Source organism: Archocentrus centrarchus, chromosome 16, assembly GCF_007364275.1.
Source record: "Archocentrus centrarchus isolate MPI-CPG fArcCen1 chromosome 16, fArcCen1, whole genome shotgun sequence".
In the NCBI taxonomy this organism is placed as follows: Eukaryota; Metazoa; Chordata; class Actinopteri; order Cichliformes; family Cichlidae; genus Archocentrus; species Archocentrus centrarchus.
This window is the reverse complement of record NC_044361.1, coordinates 3,166,508-3,186,592: the sequence shown is the minus strand read 5'-3', so window position 1 is coordinate 3,186,592 and position 20,085 is coordinate 3,166,508. Positions and strand designations below refer to the sequence as shown.

At 38.9% G+C, this 20,085-nt stretch overlaps 1 protein-coding gene across 1 annotated transcript; it reads right to left on the bottom strand.

Moving 5' to 3' along the window:
• Positions 1-409: 409 nt before the first annotated feature.
• Positions 410-19,445, bottom strand: LOC115794733 (retinoic acid receptor beta-like). Its single transcript, XM_030750375.1, has 8 exons — positions 18,922-19,445; positions 13,762-13,922; positions 11,366-11,507; positions 8,382-8,548; positions 4,933-5,109; positions 3,884-4,088; positions 3,614-3,772; positions 410-2,730 (listed from the first exon to the last, which is right to left on the bottom strand). Exons 1-8 carry the CDS (start codon positions 19,082-19,084, stop codon positions 2,558-2,560), a joined length of 1,347 nt encoding a protein of 448 aa, XP_030606235.1. The 5' UTR covers positions 19,085-19,445; the 3' UTR covers positions 410-2,557.
• Between the last annotated feature and the right edge of the window lie 640 nt (positions 19,446-20,085).

Genomic DNA, 20,085 nt, shown 5'->3' with positions numbered 1-20,085 from the left:
TTTTTGTTTTTTTTGTGAGGGGTCACAGTCTAAAAAGGCTGGAAACAAGTACAGCTGTCAGATAAATATAGTGAGTATAAAGCAACTATAAGCAGAAAGTTACATTCAATGGGAAAAATTAAGAAAAGTATTTTCCACCATTGACAGTGATGAAGGTTCATTTGCAACGAGTCCATTCTTTGCTAACACAAAGGAGACACAATAAGTTTGACTGCAACACAGTCAGCATCTAAATGTTAATTACACCATTTCAGTTTCATTTAATTTCCCATAAACAAAAATCAGACAACTTCTGACTGATGAAGGAGTGTTCATTAGAATAAACACCCACTGAGATAAATCATCTCATTTTAAGGGCTTCATAAAATGCAAACAAAAATGGAAACCAAAAAGTAACAGGAAAGAAAAAAACATTTAAAAAAATCAACAGACATGCAACAATCAGCACACAAAGAAAAGGGAAATAAGTAAATAATTTGTTCTGAAATTACCTGGTTATACTTAGGACCTTTCCCATTTCAGCAAAGTGATAAAATATGCCACACAGCAGTCTCCAGCAGCGCTCCTTACTCTAAATCTTGCTGCTGTGTGCAGTTCTTTAAAAAATCAACAGGGGGCAGTATGAGCCTAGCTTTAGAGAGAAGATCGGCTGACCTCAAACAACCTCACAGCTTCATGAAATGAAACTTGTACCACAAAAACAATCCTCAGTGGAAGCATGAAGCACCAGCATGAAATTTAATTCACAAGACTTTAATAGAACAAAGAAAAGCGTATGAAATGTGATCCGTTTAGCGATGTAACAAAATAATGCAACATGTAAAATAATCATATGCATACACAGAAGTCTGCAATATTTGGGATGTGAACATAAAAAAAAGTAAAATCACTTTAGAAAGATGTAGAAAATGGAACAATTAAAACAGGCACATGTGAGTTCATACAGTACACAGGATGCTCGCTCAGATCCTTAGAATAAGCCAGTTAAAGTACATGCATCCGTAGTACAAAATCATCAGTTCAGTTTCTAATTTATTACAGTTTGTTAGAGTTTCTTATTATTTGTTGCAATTTGTTACTATTTGTGTGGGTTTGTATTTGTCGTGATCATGTCACTATAATGCCCACGGTGCAGAAAAAGTTCGTCATGACTTCCAGAAACGGGCTAAGTCATTCAGCCATGCTAGCAGCTAAGTGCCTTAAGCTAAAGAGAAAGCGATCATTATTCACATGCTGATGGGAATGCCATTAGTTTTGCAGGTTTATGGCCATAAAGGGGACGATTGTGGTCATTTCCAGCTCAATACTTGATTATTGGATTATACAAGAGCAGCTTTGCATGATCCACAATTAAAAATAATCCTTATTTATCTTGTAGTAGCTCTTCAGTTCATCCACCATCTCAAACAGGCAATTTTAGCCCCCTTCCCTCTTTCTTCTGATTGGCTGCCCTACACAAACCAAAGTTTCTGTGCTCACAGCCAGAGCTGTTTCCCAGAGATGACCATATTAGGGATATCCGCTCTCCTCGACATCATAAAGCGCCAAAAGTAGAAAAAACAACAACCAATTTAGGGCACTACGAAACCTGAACCTTTGGCTCAGAGCTCATTTTGAAACATGTTGGCCATCTTAATATAAGCATCTCCCACCGTAAAATAAGTACAAACCTCCTTAATGCTGGACAAAAATATGTTTCACCTGATAATGGTGCTACAGAGAAACTTAAAGAGAGTCGCAGAGCAGCAGATCAACACTGTGCCACAGCAGAGTCATGGCTAAAAATCTGGGAAATGTATTTGCACAATCTTCATACAGCAACCAACGTGACTTCTCAGTATTAAAACAATAATAACAATAATATCCTGCCCTATATATATGCTTTATGATAATGTGGAATAACATTTTTTTCCATTTAGAAAGTGAAAGAGAGTATAACGTTGTATCATTAGCTTACTCGTGTAATAAACCCGTCGTGCTCTGAAAGAGGCCAGCAGATTTCCAGCAGATCTCACCACAGCTGATTTCTGCTATGTTCAACGTCCTTATTTATTATCCTCATTTTCTACAGCTTATCATCTCAGACACATTAGTGTGTTAAAGCCAATTATGAACATTCATCCTTAATGGGGGAAAAACTTTGCATTTCCCTTTAATTTTATATAAAAGGAGTTTGACAAATTATTATATAAAATCTAAAGATCAATGCCTATCTTGCTATAACTAAAGCTAAATGTGTTATTAAATGAGGTCAAATTAATCCATGTGATATCTCATGCAAATATAAATACATTAAAAACCAGAAACAGTAAAGAAAAGGCTGAGAGTGATTCTCAGAGGTTATAAAAATGGAGATTACAACATTACTGCATCTTCCTTCGAAGCAGGATTTCAGCTTACAGAAATACTTGTTAATGCGCGTTCTGAATCTCTTTAAACACCGAGTCATATCTGCAGATCGACCTCTGACCTCTGGATGATAGCTAAAGTAAGTGACCCTTTCAACTGCAGCTGTGAGTGATTTCCCTCGGAGGAAAGAAAAGTTCTTTGAGCGGCTTCAGAGTGATAAACCGGCAGAGTTCATGTGCTGTGAGGAGATGGTGTGAGCCTGCTGACTGGTGACTGACGTCTGGTGTTTCTCCAGGTTCTGCAGGTCCTCCAGCATCTCCTCGATCAGCGGAGGCATGGAGCCCGGGATCTCCATCTTCAGTGTCACCACCCGCTCGGCTCCTGTGGACATGTTTTACCAAAGCATGTGTAAAGCATTGTTTGCAGAGAGACTTCATTTGATTTAGTTAAAATTAAAAGTGTGTTTTTCCTGAATTTACTGAGACCACCTGAAGGTTAATATTATTATTATTAGGATGGAACAACAGCAGACCGTTCCTCACCCCACGTTATCACTTTCATTATTGTCAAAGGCAGAAGAAAACAAACCCACAGACAAAACTGCTTTGGTTGACTAAATATAGTAGGTATACCCTACAAATTATGGGCATGGCAGATTTGCTTGAGGTTAAGATGACACATGACAGGTCTCCAGGAATCCCAAGCAAACAGGGTTCAACACATGCTTAAAAGCTCATCTTACTGCAGATTTTTACACATCCAGACTCAAAATATCTCAAGAAATAAAAAATTTTGGACTAAAAACTGCTGATTAAACTTTCAGTGCACCTGAACTCAGACTTCCATCCTATTTGAAAGGATATTAGTTTAATCTGGGCAGCTCTTGCAATTACTATGGAGGTCATCTCTGCTCTTAAACCATTGCTTATCTGCCATATAAATAATGTAATAATTCAACAAATGATAGGTAACTACATCTAAACTAAACAACTAAGACCAGGAACAGTAAACAAATGTTTACTAAAATTGTTAAAAAAATAAAGATATTCATTAAAAAGTGCAGCGTTTGTACATCTAATACAAGATACTCATTACTAATCTTGCACAAACATGACTTTACACACAATAAGACAAAGAGCTCCATTAAATAGAGCACAGCTGAGCTCCGAACGGGTTTTTATGCACACAAAACAGGGAATGCAGGCTTTAACAAGCTCTAACAAAGTTATTGAAATACTTTGTGACAGGACAGGCTGCCCCTGACCTTTAGCACTGATGCTGCGCAGGTCAGTGATCTTCATGAGGGCCTTGGGGAACATGAGGGGCATGCTGGGCCGCCGCTTACGAGAGTAGATCTTCAGCGCCTCCAGCAGCGGCTCCTGCAGGACTTCTACCTTGGACGGCTCCTCCAGGTCCTCCCGGTCTGCTCGAGACAGATAACAAAAAATTTCAACAATTCAAAGATGTCCTTTCTAGAAGTGGAGTCGGTGATGTCATATTATGACAAATTTAAGAGACTGTCAAGATTTAGTACCTCCAGAGACGAGACAGATGGCACTGAGGAGCCCGCTTTCCGTGTCGTCCATCTCCAGTGGCAGGAGCTGCCCGGCAAAAGTGAAAACCTGATCCGTCAGCGGCCCGAATCCTGCGTTGTGGATCTGAGTGCGGGTCAGGGTCAAACCGTCAGAGAAGGTCATGGTGTCCTGGTCAGGAGTGTAGCGAGTGCAAATCCTCAAGATCTGGAAGAAAAGTTAATAAAGTAATAATCTATGTGTACCAAGTAATTTTTCAATAATATTGTATTTTTATTTAATGAATGCAAATAAACAACAGACTCAAAAAGCAAACAAACAATCTGTTCTTCTTAAAGCATCTAGAATTACATAAAAACATCTTTGTGTCACTTCAAAATAATAAATAAGCAAAACCAAACATTTAGATCAACAGTCTGCTCCACTCCCCTCTGAGGCTTTTCCAGCTGTTCTTTTTCATCGTATCACATCTGTATGAGTTATTAGCAGGCCACTCGAATCATCAGTCCAACTTTAAACTTGAACTCTTGTTAATTGCTGCGCCCTGTGCCTGACTAATTACTAGAATAATAAAAATATTAAACAGTAATATATACTTAGGAAAGCAGGCATTACTCACTGCACTGGTGTTCAATACTGCGCATCATATTTCTAGAGAAAAACATGAAAACCAAACCAGGAAAAAAAAAATCCTGAAATGATTCATCGGGGAAAAATTTGTCACAAAGCTTTTGATGGACTTCCTGCATCGTGAGAGTGAGGGTTTATTATACGACTGAGAAGGCAGTGATGACACACTTGGCAGCGAATGATGGCGGATGAATGAGAGGAAAACATGCAACACTGTTTGCCGGAGGGCTGCTGTCTGTCTGCTGTCTGCTTGTCACTTTGTCTTTGGCATGAGTGTCAGCAAAGCTGTGAAATGCAGTAGGAGCTGTAACTGTGCACCAGAGCGTTTGTGCTGTTCAGGCCATTTACGTGAAATACAATACAATATGATAATCAATGAAAACCATAGTGTACAAACAAGCGTGTTTTGGGATGGACCTACCAGTATGTCAAGGCAGGCGGCTTTGAGGAGAGTGATCTGGTCAGCGATGGTCAGGCCGGTGAAGCCCGGCACTTGCTTGGCGAACTCTACCACCTTGATGATGCACTTGGTGGCGAGCTCGCTGAACTTATCCCACAGCCCGAGATCCAGCTGGATCCTGTGGTCTGAACTGGAGTTCTAGACAGTGGAGAAAACATGAATCATGATCAGGTGTTCAGGCGTGCGGCGTTGGGTGATGTAATTATGACAAAACATGTTTCAGTGGTGTGATAGCGACTTTTAAAATCTATTTAGCATCTCATTCTGAAGACGACAAAATCAGCCATGATGTTTATGAGCAAAAAAGAGAAGTAAACAAAACACTGACATACGGTCACAAACAGGAACCTGTTTACACTTTTATAATCAATAAACTGCTTTCCTGTGACCTTAAATAGTCCAGTGTTCACCTTTTTTTGTTATCTTTATTTTGTCTGTATTTGAGTTTGCTGAGTCTGATAAATGCTTCACTGTGTGTCTGTTATTTGCTAACTTTATCTGTTTGCTGCTTGTTGCTGGGCTGGAAGCAGAGTTTAAAAGACACCTGAGAGTAAAAAAAAACAACATTCAGGTGTCTTATAAACGCTGATGTTAAACCAAATGATGTTGAAAGTCACCATTACTATGAAAATACTGTTAATAACTGCTCTAAAAGAGACACTGCCCCCATTATTAATGCAGTGCTGAATAAGGCTTTGAAAAATATTTATCGCTGTTTATTGATGGAGTGAAGTCTTTCAGATTTATAAAAAACATAAAGTGTCTTCAGGATAATTTGCAGGGATTAAAAAAAATTGAGGCCAAAGGTGTTGCACTCACTCAGCCAATGACATGACAGGTGTGTGTAACTAATTTTTAAAATGTTCAACGCCACGAAGTTTCAAGACAGGGCCGCACAAATATGCCAACTATGACTGATTCACTGAAAATATTATATATGTCACTTTTAAATTTAAAGAAAGCAGTAATAGTGAAAAATATGTAACTGTTATGCTAAATATTTGAGACATGATGAGCCATTTTAGCGTAGCAGGTAACAGCACTACAGGGAAATCATTCAGTGGAAACAAGTACCAAAATCAGTACATATGATACATTTTTCAGTTAAGCTCAATAAGGCATTTGATGGCTGCCAATAAAGGAAAGAAAATGTAAGTTATTTTTAAGAAAAAGTAAACTGCTGTGCCTTTTAGTGTCAAATCATACAAGTTCAACCATGAAGAAGTCAAATTTAGAAATCAGGAATTACTCAGCAGATTCTTAAAGAACATTTTCTAAAAGCAGTATGTGATGCAGTAGCACAAGTAATACTTGTTGGTTCAGGCACATTTCCTTGGTTGTCAATTATTTAGAAGGTCTGTGGTTCGATCCCCAGCTCCTTCAGTCTGTATGCTGAAGTGTCCTTAGGCAAGATACACCCCCAAATACCTCGTGATGTTTCCATCTGGGTTTGGTTGTGTGCGCAAGAGTGAAAAATCTCTGTAAATTACAGTCCTTATATGGAGAGGGTACACAGAGAAGACTGAGAGGAAACAAAGTAATTAGTTCTCAGAGTAGCCTTCATCGGTGATCATTGGTGTGAAACTCAGCTTAGGGTTTAATGTTGGATAACTAACATTGCTAAATTGATAGTTTAGTTAGATTAGTTACATGGGTTGCCAGTATAACAAATAGCTGAGCAGAACAGTGGTGCATCGTTCACCCTGCAGCAAGAAGGTTCTAGGTTTGAACCTATCCAAAGACGTGCTTGAAAGGGGATTATTGTGTGACTATTGCTGTGATGATATCGGTCTCTCTGCAGCCTCTCACTCAGCATCTGGGATCCATTAATAAGATAAGCGGTAAAAAAAAAAAAACGATGACAGGGTGTGGAAGCATGTGAGCGCTGAGTCAAGCCTTCATGCATCAAAAACATTAAATTCTTTAAACTGCACTGGAATAAATTGTCACCAGATGAATTTTAGATATCATAGTTTTATCAGTGGGTAAGCCCTCCCTCGCTGTGCAGGTACAGCTGACATGGGAACACTGGAGCAACAGGTTTTTCAAAGAGGCTTTAAATAGATTAAGTAATAAAACTGACTTCATTATACTCAAAAGCATATAAATCTAGAGTAAATCCTCTGAAATGTTCCACTTTAATGGGGATACACTTTAATCCACTTTTTATTAATGTAGGCGATTAGAAATAGCCACTAATTTTAAGAATCATAGCATGTTAGTGTGTTACCTCAATCAATATAAACTCGAGCAACACGTGTCACTCTGTATGTCACTCCTTATATGTAAAAGGGCACAGCAGTGCTGATTACATAAGCTCGATTGCTGTAATGTCATTTGTTGTTACTGGAAAGTCTCATGATAGCAGGTGCAGTTTTTCCTGTTTGTTATGGACGTGCTCACGTGAACCACGCGCTGTTGTTTTTGTGTTTATTGTTTGTTTGTTTTTTGCTGTTTCTTAAATTTTCCAAAAGAATGAAATCTGTGTGGAGGAACATTTTCACCAACATATCGAATGTAGATTCTCAGAAACTGGGGTGCAGTAAAGGTAAATTTCTGCCCAATTATTGGAGGTAACTGTATGTTAGAGGTATAAGTCAGCTTTAAGTTAACTATACACAAACGGTTACAAAAGTAAAATAATCATCTCCTTCTTCTTCTTCTTTTTTTCAATACATGCAACAACTACTGTTTATGACCTTGCTGTCATTAGTAAATATACAATTAATTTTTAATGATAAAAAAATATTAATTTTGAGCAAATGTAAGTGGCTGTCACCTTATCTCTGCTGACCTCTCCCTGCTGAATGTTACCTTACAGACGATGTTAATGACATCCAACAGCGATCGACAGGATCAGGCATAAATTCAGCAGCGAGTGTTGAGTGCTGTTCAATAACAAGACCGTCACAGAATAATAATCAGATACGTACTACTCTAAGTGTCACTGCCTCCGGTAATCAATGCCTTTCTGCTATCAGCCACAGCCACAGACTATAAAACATGGACATCGCAACTGTGGAGCCAGATGGTCATGTTAGAACCGCTCCCTGCTGATCATGTTTGAGAGTGCTGCTTCTTTATTTTCTGCCCTTTACAGACCCAGAGGCTGTGGCCATCTTTTATATACAGTGTAACATAAACAATTTTCCTACATTTCCCATGAGCCTATAAGACCTCCATGATGTGGAAATTTCTGCACCTCAGTGGTTGCTGTCATTCTGAATTGACAATTTGTGAAAAAGTCAATAATTGTTTAAACTGTGATCCATAACATGTTTACCTAAATCAATTAAAATCATAATAAAGTGCTGGATAGATCTCACAGCTTTGATCTTTCCCTCTTTACAGGTCGTCTTCTTTCTCTTAAGATTATTGTTTCCAAAGGTTAACTTCATGTCGGGACTTACTGTGGTGTATTTTCCCAGCTGGCAGAGGGAGGGGAAGGTCTCTCTGTGAGCTCTGCATATCTTCTCCACAATCAGGCCGAGCTCTGCCGTCAGCTCATATGTCTCCATGATGGTCATCTTCACCGCTTCCTTCTTCCCCTTCCTCTTGTTTCTGTCGTTTCTCACCGCTGGAGGAAAGGATGACGCAGAGTATACAGTAAGATGATTAGGAAATAAGGGATTCAAGGGGCTTCAAAGCTGGTTTTAAAATGGTTAAACAGGTGTTCTTTCTTCAAATTAATATGTATGTTACAAATACAAATTTTGGTAGGATGGTTTGGGTATATCATGATGTCAGTGGTCCTCATCCAAAGGTTTCAAGGGCTCAATGATCAGGGTGATGAAAACCAGAATATTGGATCTCTAACCGGATCATTAACCAGTTTAAAATGTTTGACAGTGTCCATCATCAAAACACCAAATATTTCATGGTGTGTAACATTTAGTTAAGATAATGCCAATACCAATGTGCATGTACAAGAGTAAAATACAAAAACAAACAATTTATGAACATCAATGTCAGTGAAGCCTATTAGGTATACAGTGTTTTTCTATTCTATTTTATTTCATTTTTTTAATTCATCATTCTTCTCTGTACTGAGCTGCTGTCATGCACAAATTTCCCCGTCATGGGATCATTAAAGTTTTATCACATCTCATCTCATCTCATCTTATCTTATCTAAGACACAAGTGGAAGTCATTGTCTCGGGTCAAATAATAGGGGTAAAAATATTAAAACATCTGCAGCCTGAGACCACCTCCTTAAGATTCAGCTGATGAAAGGATGAGTCTGTGCAGGATGGACCGAGCCAACCCAATAAGTTCCCACACTTTTCTGATAGATGGGAGCAAAACAAGATTAGCCTCATAAACAAGACTTTATCAGTGTTCTAGTCCAGGAAATGACAAAGCAGACTATGTGATCCAAGCACATGAAGTACACTGGTGGGTCAGAGGTGTCAGGTTGGTAAAAAATCTCACTGCTGCATGATAGAGAGGATCCAGCACTGTGAGGATACATGCAAATCAATAACTATATGCAATGAGATCTTTTGAACACTGAATTCTCTGTTAGTTTTTCTTTTAATTTGACGTATTTTCAACAAGAAGAAGAGCAGGAAGTCCTGCAGCAGATCATGTTCCCCCTGCAGATCCCTCATCTCAGCCTCAGCCTAATAGAGCTGTTCCTTTAATTAGAACTAAGGCGCCTGCAACAACCAGTATATGAATGGGGTTTTCACCTATTTAGCCTTAATGATGTTTAGAAATCATGCACCTCCATGTGATTTAAACAGGTTGCATTGCGCTGCCTGGATTACGTGTTATTCCAGGCAGCACGTGAAAGCAGCCTAACCAGGTTAGCTTTTATAATCGCTTCAGGAACAGTGTCAACACGTTTCTCCGTGTCCCACTGCCTCACACAGCTACACGTATGCCAGGAGAGCTCAGCATTACGCAACACTTTAGTCTCTGCCTTCTTCACTCTGACCCCTCCTCCTGCTGCTCCCTGAGCATGCCCTACATCCAGCCGTCATTGTGTAAACACTCCAACAGAGATCATGTTACACGCTGACTGAAATGGCCCGAGAGCAGTTACATAGCATCCATCTGTCCGCTACATGTGATATGTTTATGTAACGTGTTTGAGAATAGAAAAGCAACAACGAAAACATGTGGATGGGCGGATCCTTCACTGTGCTCATTCCACATTACGCATTCTCAGTAATCCGGGTCACTGCGCTGATGGGTATTAGACACTTTGTTTCTGTCGTACAGTCACGGTGCCGGAGAGCTGCTGTACTTCACAGAGAACGCCAAAAAAAATTATATCTATATTTATTATATCCAACCCATGTAAAAGTTATTTATACATTTTCACCACTAATTATATATTCTAAAGACTTCTGTTGCTACGCCACTAAAAAGAGTTGCTATATCCAACAGAATCTAAGTGATTTTATTTTTATTTTAATCTACTATAATTTAATGTTTTTCCTAATAAAAGAGTTGTTTGGATATGGATCACCACATATCATTAAAAGGAGCATTTTCTTGTTCATTTCATGTTTTTGTTTTATTGTTGAGACTAAAATTTATTTATTTATTTAAAAAGTATGCATAATGTTGAAAAAATAATATCCTTTATTCATCCCAAATGATGGGAAATTTTACAAATATATTTTTAATTCACAGGTGATAATCCACAGATTTGGCTGTAAACACACTGAACAGTAGTAATAACTGGGCCACTTATGTGAAGGTTTTTATCAAGCCAGAATATCTGAGTGAGATGAAACCTTTCAGACTTGAGTGGGAGGATTTCTCACCCACAGTCAGCTGGGAGGGGCTGAGGCCTCTCCCTCCATGACCCAGAATTAGACAAACTGGTGAGAAAAGAGTTTCTATTGTACGGCACTATTTGTGTATTATATCAAATTCTCAAACACAGTTTCCTCATATTAAACTACTGAACCATCACAAATACACAAACCCCAAACTCGACACAAAAAAACTTCCTTTTTTCAGCAGCACTGAGCCAACAAACATCTCTCACGAACTAATCGACTCTTTAAATGCTTTTGTGCCGTCCAATAAAAGGCAGGAGGGCTGCATCAGCGCCTGAAGGAAATAATTTAAAAATCAAATGAGTGTGTTGAAAAAATGCCACAAAACTGCAGCCAGTTTAAGTTTGCTTAAAGATGCATCACATGGTGTAAATAAATACATGTTGCATATGAAACATGCAGCTGCTTGTACAAAGACAAAAATGAAAAACTTGAGTTGATAAATCACATTTACGACCTCTGCGCTGATCTTTTTAGTCACTAAAAAAATCGAACTGCTGCTAATTTTGCTCACATTGGTAAGAGTGGGTGAATCATTTTAGGTCAATAAAAGTTTAATTATGGCTCTAAATCTCATGAGCTCTGCTGCTGACACTTACACTCCTTAGACATTCCCACAGCGAAGCACCTCTGCAGCCGACAGTACTGGCAGCGGTTCCTGGTGATCTTGTTAATGATGCAGTTCCTGTCGCGGTGACAGGTGTACACCATGTTTTTCTGCACGCTGCGGCGGAAGAAGCCCTGCAGAGACACCACGACAATGAATGAATGATTAGATATTAATGCTATAAACTACCACAATGTAAAAACAGGATTGCGTGAACTTTAAAACCAGACAACGAAAGGTTAATTTAATGTTACACCAGAGGAGTAAATACAGGTGAATCATAGGACAATCAGTAACACTTTAACATGTTCCCTGTAAATGTGTTTAAGCTATTTATCTCATACAAGGAAGTTAAGTGACTGGCTCGATTTGTTTGTTTTAAAAAAAGTAAAGAAAATGAGAGAAGAAGAAAAAAAAACTCTCTTTCTGTCCACTGGGTCATTTAATTTGATGGATGATATCAAACATATGAGACTGTCCCAAAACTCTGACACACTTAATATATTTGGAAGATTGTGTGATTGATTCTTTGTGTTTATGTGTTTGTTAACAAGATTACTCAAAAAGTTTCAGATCCGGATCTTTCTTTCTTTCTTTCTGAAACAGAACATTTTTGCATCACATCTTCACAAACACATTTTGAAATAGGGAAAACTTGGGGACAGTGTCTCAATGTTTCTAGGAAAATCTTACAAACTAATCCATTTCCAGACCCGGAGTCACGTGAAGTGTGGAGGGAATGTTTAGCTTGCAGAAGATGAAGTTTTGTTAATGAAGTAATTCAAGTTATAAGTCCACACGTTACATGTGAAAAGTACAACTTCCCCATGGTCCCAAAGGAACAATCAGAGATTCACTGAAGCGTTAAACATAGACAAAATGATACATCATGTGGGACCCATAAATGTGCAAAGTATTATGCAAATGTATCAAGAAGATCATGTTGAAAAGCATCATTTACATTAACATCCAGGCCTTAAAGGAACCTTTAAAAGGTGGGAGAGAAACAATAAAAAATGTCTTAATACAATTAAGGTTTGTCAGTCAAATTGTGATGATATCAGAGTGATTGTGTACTTCAGGCTTCACTTAGCTCAGGCTTTGTGCCTTTAAATAGGTCAGTTTTCAGCAAAGCCTCAGTTTGTTACAACAAGAATGTCCCTCACTAAAAATAGATGCTGAAAAAAGCATCTGTTCAGGATCAGTTCAATTCAGATTAAAGTGCTTTATGCTGTAAGTTAGAACTCTTACAGTATTCTGGAGAAAACCCCAACAGTCAAATGACCCCCTATGAGCATCAGAACCAGGCTCAGGCTCAGGGAGGGGCAGCCAACCGCAGCAACCAGCTGGGGGGGGGGGATCTTTACACAACACAAATGCAATTCTCTGAAACTGAAAATACATTATTTACAAAAAGAAACTGCTGTTAGAGCCAGCTGAGCACCTGGTTGCTCTCAAATTCATCAGGAGAAGGTAGTGACCCTGGAGTGATGGGTTTTTCCCCACTAAGTAGAAATCAATAACTAGTAGTTTAAGTACATTTTGCATTAGTTTGTTGGTAGTTCTGGTTTATTCATATTTGCATAATTATTCAAGTAGTTCAGTTATTGGCTATTTTGGCTATTTTTGTGTTGTTAACAACTGACAAACTACAAACTGTTCTGGGTCATTCAAAGAAGAAGAACCTCGAGCACAAGCACACAAACAAACAAACAAAAGACAGAAAACAAACAAACATGTACTCTTTCAGTGTGACTGTTTAGTCAGCAGGCTGGTGCAGTGACAGCATTGTTGCCTCACAGTCAGAAAGTTCTTGGTTCTAATCCCAGCTGGGGCCTTTGTGTGGGTTTCTCTGGCCTCCTCCTACATCCATGTTAAGTTAATGCAAGTGTGCAGAATAAAGTGATGCATGTTAAAATGTGACCTGTAGTCTAAAGCACTTTGAGTGGTCAGTGAGAACAGAAATGTGTTACCTGTGTGTGTATAACATTACTGTGAAAGCATGACCAGGCAATGCTGTCACCACACATGTAACCTTTGTGTATAGTGTGTGTTGCTCAGTGCTCACACAGTGACACCATCATGGATAAATATCAGTAATCTCAGGCTGAAGAAGAGTCACCACTCCCACACATTAGCATATACACAGCAAGGACCAGCTCCACTGAAGAAAACGCTCTCCAGCCACTCCTCGCACCCTCTCATGAATAGCGGGGTATCTACTGTTTCGGTTTATGACTCGTAAACAATAAACTGGGTGGGATTTGTTTTTATTGCTGGAACATGAGTAATTTGTGCCTATATATATTTTTTTAAGCTTTGAGCCGCCATCAGTAAATGACACACAGAGGGGGCATTGTGAAGCTGACCACAGGCCCGACGGGTTACCTTGCAGCCCTCGCAGGCGCTGACTCCGTAGTGGTAGCCCGAGGACTTGTCCTGACACACAAAGCAGGGTTTGTAAGTGCGTGGAGGTGGAGGTGGTGAGGCGGGGCGGGTAAACAGGTCATCTGAGCTGAAGCTGGAGCTCGAACTCTGACTTTCCACCGCTGCAAAACACACAGCATCAAATCACATAAAACAAGCATGTCAGTGAGAATAACAATGTGACAACTTAATTTATTCAAACTTGTCTGATTGATTGTTGTGGAGTAACAGCTGCAACAAGGAGTCAGGACATGAAATTATTCACTATAAAAGAAGGTTTTATACTTTGGCAAACCAAAGTCTATCATTTGTGCAGCTTTTAAAATGTGATTTTCTTTCTCATATGTTATGTTGGTCAGACGTGCTGTGAGAAGACTGTTGAGAAAACAGTGAGTAACAAATATTTTTACTTATTGCCATACATAAAACGTGCTTTAGACCTTTTATCTGCACACAAAGTTTCACCTATAAAAGTAGAAATAGGAAAATTTACTGATGAACCCTTTCTGATGATGAAGCACAGAGAGCTCTCCGGCAGCTCACGATGTGGATACCTCTTGATTCAAGATGCAGATTGCGTTAAAATACAGAGATTATAAATGCACTGCATGTATGGGAGTTTTTATAAACATACAGTTTCAAGAATATCCTGTTTTTATCCAACATTCACTGACAGAACACAGAGGTATAAAGGCCCCAGTATGACCCAGCCCAGTCTATTCAAACTGTTGGAGCATCTCTCTCTGTATAATCTGTGAATCTTCTGTGCTGATATAGCATTAAAACGGTGGTAAAAACTGACACGATTGTTTTGTATACTCATGTCTGCGGCAGCAGCGACACAATCAGCACGTTACAAAAATCAAGATGTGCACGACCTGCAGAAACGGCGGCTAGCAACAATGACGCTGACTTCAAGTTGACATCAACTTTGTCGTCCTGTGTTGTTCGAGGGGCTTTAAGAGTCCACACGTGAAGAAAGGAAAGGCAAATTATGTCAATAATATATTCAATTTATGATTTAGTTATTCAGTTTCAAATCCTTTAAAAAAAATAAAAAATCTGAAGGCTGAATTAATGTAAAGTGTGTGAAGTTTGTGACACATGCTTTCTTTCACCGAGGGTCCCCCTGCTAATAACAACCGAGGAATTAATTCAATTCAAATTAAAAAAGCACTTCTTGTTAAATTTTAGCTGTGCAATAGGATCGATTGACCCTACATGACCAGTGATGGTTGTGTTAGAGGGTTGCACACATATTCAGAGAGAGGAGGTGTCAAACCAGACTGGGATTGTAACGGGGGGGTGGACTCAGCGGTGGCTGAACTCACTTTTTTAAATTCACAATTTCATTAAATTATAAAAACAAAACAACAACAGAATAAAAGCAATAATTTGTAGGATTAATATTGTTGTCATTTCAATTTACTGCAGGAATGTTTCAGGGTAGAACCATAACTGTCCTTGTGGCTCAGGCAAGTTGCTGGTTTGATTCCTTGTTCTTTCTGCACCGTGTTCAATTTCCAGTTGTTTTAACAGACAAACTTAAAGTTGTATTTAAATACTTCAAAAATGAAGACGAAACTGGAAACACAAAATGGAGCAGGCCAGTTTGGCATGTTTTTGTGTTGTTTTTTTTTTAATCTTGTCATGCTATTGCAATCTGTGCACAACAATCATTGTTATCATCTTGCTGGAATAAGCAAGACTTTCCCAGATAAAGATGTTATCTGAAGAGCAGCTTTGCTCCAAAACAAGGCAAACAAGGAAACTTTGTACAAGACCAGAAATTTCTCTGAGTAATCAGCTGGATTTGAAGAGAAGACTGGCACATGTCTCGAGTATTTGGGGATTGCCATTAAATGAAAAATAGGATAATATCAAAATCTAAAATACTTGCAACAACATTTTTATGTAATGACTGAAACTTTGAGGTAAATGCTCAGTTTTATGACGCCGCCTCTTAGAATAAAGAGCATTCCTTCACTGGGCTGACTTTCATCTGAATGTAAATTTATCTTATCAGCCTTTATCTCTGCATCTGAGGCTGTGTCAGAGTATGGCCACACCCCCCAGGCCTTCATACACAATGCTCAGTTCACACAAATTAAAATTACCCCGTATATATATCTACTTCTGCTTAGCTGTCCAGATGTGGTGACCTACTGTAGCACAACTGACTGTTTCATTCCACATCAACCGCAACACACAACCCTCCCACTTTAAAGCCATTTCCAAGAAGATACTTTGTCCAGCCTGGGGGGGCTCGTTCAGCCTCCCTGCTGGCTTTCTGATCACCTCCACTGCTCCCGCGCTGACACAAAACCAAGAAAGCTGTTTTGAAAAGGGGACAAAACGAGAAAAATTGTTCATATCCATCCTCTTGAATCCGTGGCCTCTGGTTGAACCTGGAATCGGCGGGTCAAACTGGGACACCCCCATCAGGCCGACTGCTCCCCAGATCCAAAACAATGCAGGAGCATGCCACAAGCCCAACTGACTGATGAGAGGGAGGACGGAGAAACAGAAAGTGTGTGTGTGGTAAGGCGGTGTAAGTGATTTGGTTGGGGAGCGAGGGTTGCCCCCATCCCAATTTAGATGGTGCTGTTTAATGTATACCACAATGCACTGTTTGAGTCACACAATAAATGTAGAAAAACAGTAAGAGATTTTGGAGGCAGAGAAGTTTAAAAGGCTCTGATTCCCGTTTACAGTAAGGCAGGAGCTGCACTCTGTAGCCGAATAAAATAAAGGCTTTCCTCACTAATGAAGACTAATAAAACCTGATTAAGGCCACATGCTGCTTAATGATATGAAGGATTATTTACTGATACTGAACGTGAGGATTCATCTCATATTTTTGTGATTAATCTCAGTTTCTTATTATCAAACCTGCATAAATAAAACTTCAATAAAAGAACTTCTTACTTTTCTCATTTTCTTTGCTACGACGAGCTAAGCTGTTATGGAATGTTTTTAAACCATAACCAATAAAAACTACATTTACAGATTCTCCACTGTAAATATTTGATGATTTTCTTTTTTTTTTTTTTTTTTTGGTCATTGGGAAATTTATATAATTTGGTTTAAGACTAAAATTTTACATTTGGAGATGTCAAGAAAGAAAAAAGTGATGGGCAGTTTTCAGTTTTCTTTTTCCCAGATTAACATCAATAATAACAAAAATCCTTTATTTCTGAGCTATTTTTGTGATTATCTGATTAAATATCAGAAACTGATGAAATATGGTCATCATAACTTCTCAGAATTCAGTTCATTACACAACAATATTTTATTTTCTGTCAAATATTTATTATTATCCTTTATTTATCCAGGTAAAGGTCTCATTGAGATTAAAATCTCTTTTTCAAGAGAGTCCAGGCCAAGAGGGCAGCAGAAATAACAACAAATACTTGTGACAATGTAACAAGTAAAGAAACTAATTCATATTCAGTACAGGGAAGTGGACACAAAGATGTGAATCATAATCATATATAACTAAGAAAATCCTTAAATCCCTGAATTTAAGAGGCTGGAGCCGGCAGCACGGTGGCAGTTCTGCTTCAAACAAATGAGCGAAACAATTCATCATCATCATCATCGAGATTTTTTCTTTTTTTTGGGGGGGGGGTTCAAAACCCCAAAGCTGATTAGTCAGACCAAAGCATCCAGAATTTGTTTTTCTTCCCTAAAAATGTTTTTGACACATAAAAGCAGCTGTGAGTGATGGAGAATAAGTACATTTACTTCACAGCAATTTCAGAAGAAACAGTACTCTTTTTACTACTCCTCATTTATCTAACTGCTATACTTATAGTGTGGTCAGGGCTTATTGTCATGTTATAAGTTGTATATATGAGTTGTAACCACGTCTCACGTGGTTTTCAAGTGTACGAGACTCACAGAGATTTAACTGGTGATCGTTGTTTTTTTTTATTTTTGTTTTTGTTTTTTAAATTACTGTAGCTGATGCTTTATTCCACTAAAAGTACTACTTCCACCTTTGGCGATAGTCTGGCTCTCCTCTGACCTTTTGAGGTGGTGACCGTCCGGTGAACCCGGGGTGACCCCAAACTGACCGGTCCAGCACAGTCCCAAACACAGACCAAGACGACCACACAGACGTGAGCTGCCATGTGCTCAGTAGTCTGTTTTCACTTTCTTCTCACATCCTTTATCTATTAAAAAAAAGCTCCTGGAAAGCATCAAAGTATTTAGATAAAGAGCTCATGCATGTAGAATAAGCAACGCTTCATTTTATCTTCCCTTATAACATTAAAAAGCAGCAGGTAAACATTTAATAACAGTTCATTCACAGAATAATGTCGCTGTAACTCTGTCGTAGACAGTGCTGTGGTTAGTACAGTTCAGGGTTCAGATCTTCCTCAGGTTTTATTCTAAAGAAGTGTGTGTAGATCTCAGAGAAATATGTGCTTCAGCTTTATAAAAAGTGCTATTTGGTGTACAAATGTGTGAATGTGGATTTTAGTTTAATGCACGAGATAAATAAGAATAAAAAGTACCAGTCCATTTGCAAGCAAAATTAAATTTCATTATTCAGAAGTGAGGGAAAAAAAATCTGAACACAAATTTGATTCATGTGAATAAGTTAACAGAGGTCATGAATTAGAAGCACACTGTCCTCACACTGATTTCCTGTGATGAACTGAATCTCATTTGGCTGTTTTTGAAGTACCTCATGGTCTGTTTGTTCAGGTAAGTGTTACCACTAAAGTACATTTAAAACATTTTAATGCATTAAGAAAAAAATCTTTCCCTGTGTAATATATTTGATAGGTTTTTAAAATCTTTTACTTTTGTTATTTTTCCAATATTTTTATATTTAATTTCATCTGTTACAATTTGCATTTTCAGATTTGGTGCTTTATAAATTATATATTATTATTATATATAAATTATACAGAACCTTTTGCGGTTTAAGGTTGGAGGGTGTCCCGCACATGCTGGAGGCAAATGTGTGTGTTTCTGATTCTGGGTCAAATAATGTCAGTGCAATCACATGGCCTGGCTCAGCACAAGGGATTTCTCTTCAGAGGATTAGGCTCATATTTTTCCTTTGGACACCAAAGCAAATTTGAATATTTCTTCAGTTTTACCTACATTGAGAGTACCGGTGCTCCTGCCAGTCAGACTCGATCAGCTCGGGGAAGAAAGCTGCCAAATCCTGCTCCTGTTCCTGCAACATACAAGACGGACTGGAAGTGCTGTAGAAGTCCACGATTTCTCCGGCTCCGAAAACTTGAAACTCCATATAGTCGAACATGATCTCAGTGAAGTCCGTGTGTGAATGTTGTCCGCATAGGAAAATCCTTCAGAGAGGGAGGATTTCTCTCTGCACCCAAGTAGTTTAAAGCCCACTTGCTGCAAACTGTGCTAACAGTAAAGCATGTCTGTGTTATATTCAGAGAGGCGCAGGAACAAACCTACATTTCCCACTGATGGTCACAGACTGCATGTTGATGCGCAGCCAGCGGGCTGCAGTCCTCCATCAGAGCGCATCGGTGAAGCGCATTCAGGCTGCTTTGCATAACAAAGTTTGTTGCAGAACGTCTTCCACTTATCTCTTCTTTATTGACAAATGTCTCAATTCAACCTGCTTCATACTAGTTATGTCACAGCGACCGATGGTGTTACCTAATGTATGCGAGTGAACTCTCCGTGAACCTCCTCCTCCGCTGCTGCCCTTCACATGACCCAGCCGCTGTCTGACATCACCAGCAGAGGTGGAAACGAGCGCTGAGGTCCTTAACTTGAGTGAAAGTATCCGGACTGGGTGGAAAACAAGAAAGTAGCCTACCATCGTCGTTCATGAGCTTGCAGAGCGTTAAAATGACAAGTGTGGCACCGCTCGTGCTCGATAAATCACTTTTATAATTGACTCGTAACGGATCAAAACTGCTGCATCAAAGAAAAGAACCATAAAACACACCAGAGGCAGAGTTTCCGATCTTTGAAATGTGATTACAATCAGCTGAGAGCCAAAAATGTTGCCACCACATGGCATGAGGCAGGTGTGTGACATATTTATTATTCCTGTATTCAGAAGTGTAAAAATTATACAAAGAATTCATGTGATGCAGGAACACATAAAAGCAGCTGATACTTCCTGTGCTGGTGACTGTGAGCCTGTGACGCATGTGCTGTGGTATTTGTATGATATTCTAAGACGCGTTGGCCTTTTTGGATAATTTACTAAAGAAGGTTTATTGAGTCACACATTGTGTTTTCTTAGGTAAACCAGGTAGCAAAAAAAGACAGAAAAAG

Excerpts from the sequence above, each read along its gene's own strand:
- LOC115794733 (XM_030750375.1), bottom strand. The coding sequence starts at position 19,084 with ATGTTCGACTATATGGAGTTTCAAGTTTTCGGAGCCGGAGAAATCGTG. Across the intron at positions 8,549-11,365 it reads TGTGGGAATGTCTAAGGAGT|CGGTGAGAAACGACAGAAAC; the intron begins GTAAGTGTCAGC and ends CCTTTCCTCCAG. Across the intron at positions 5,110-8,381 it reads AGCTGGGAAAATACACCACA|AACTCCAGTTCAGACCACAG; the intron begins GTAAGTCCCGAC and ends TCCACTGTCTAG.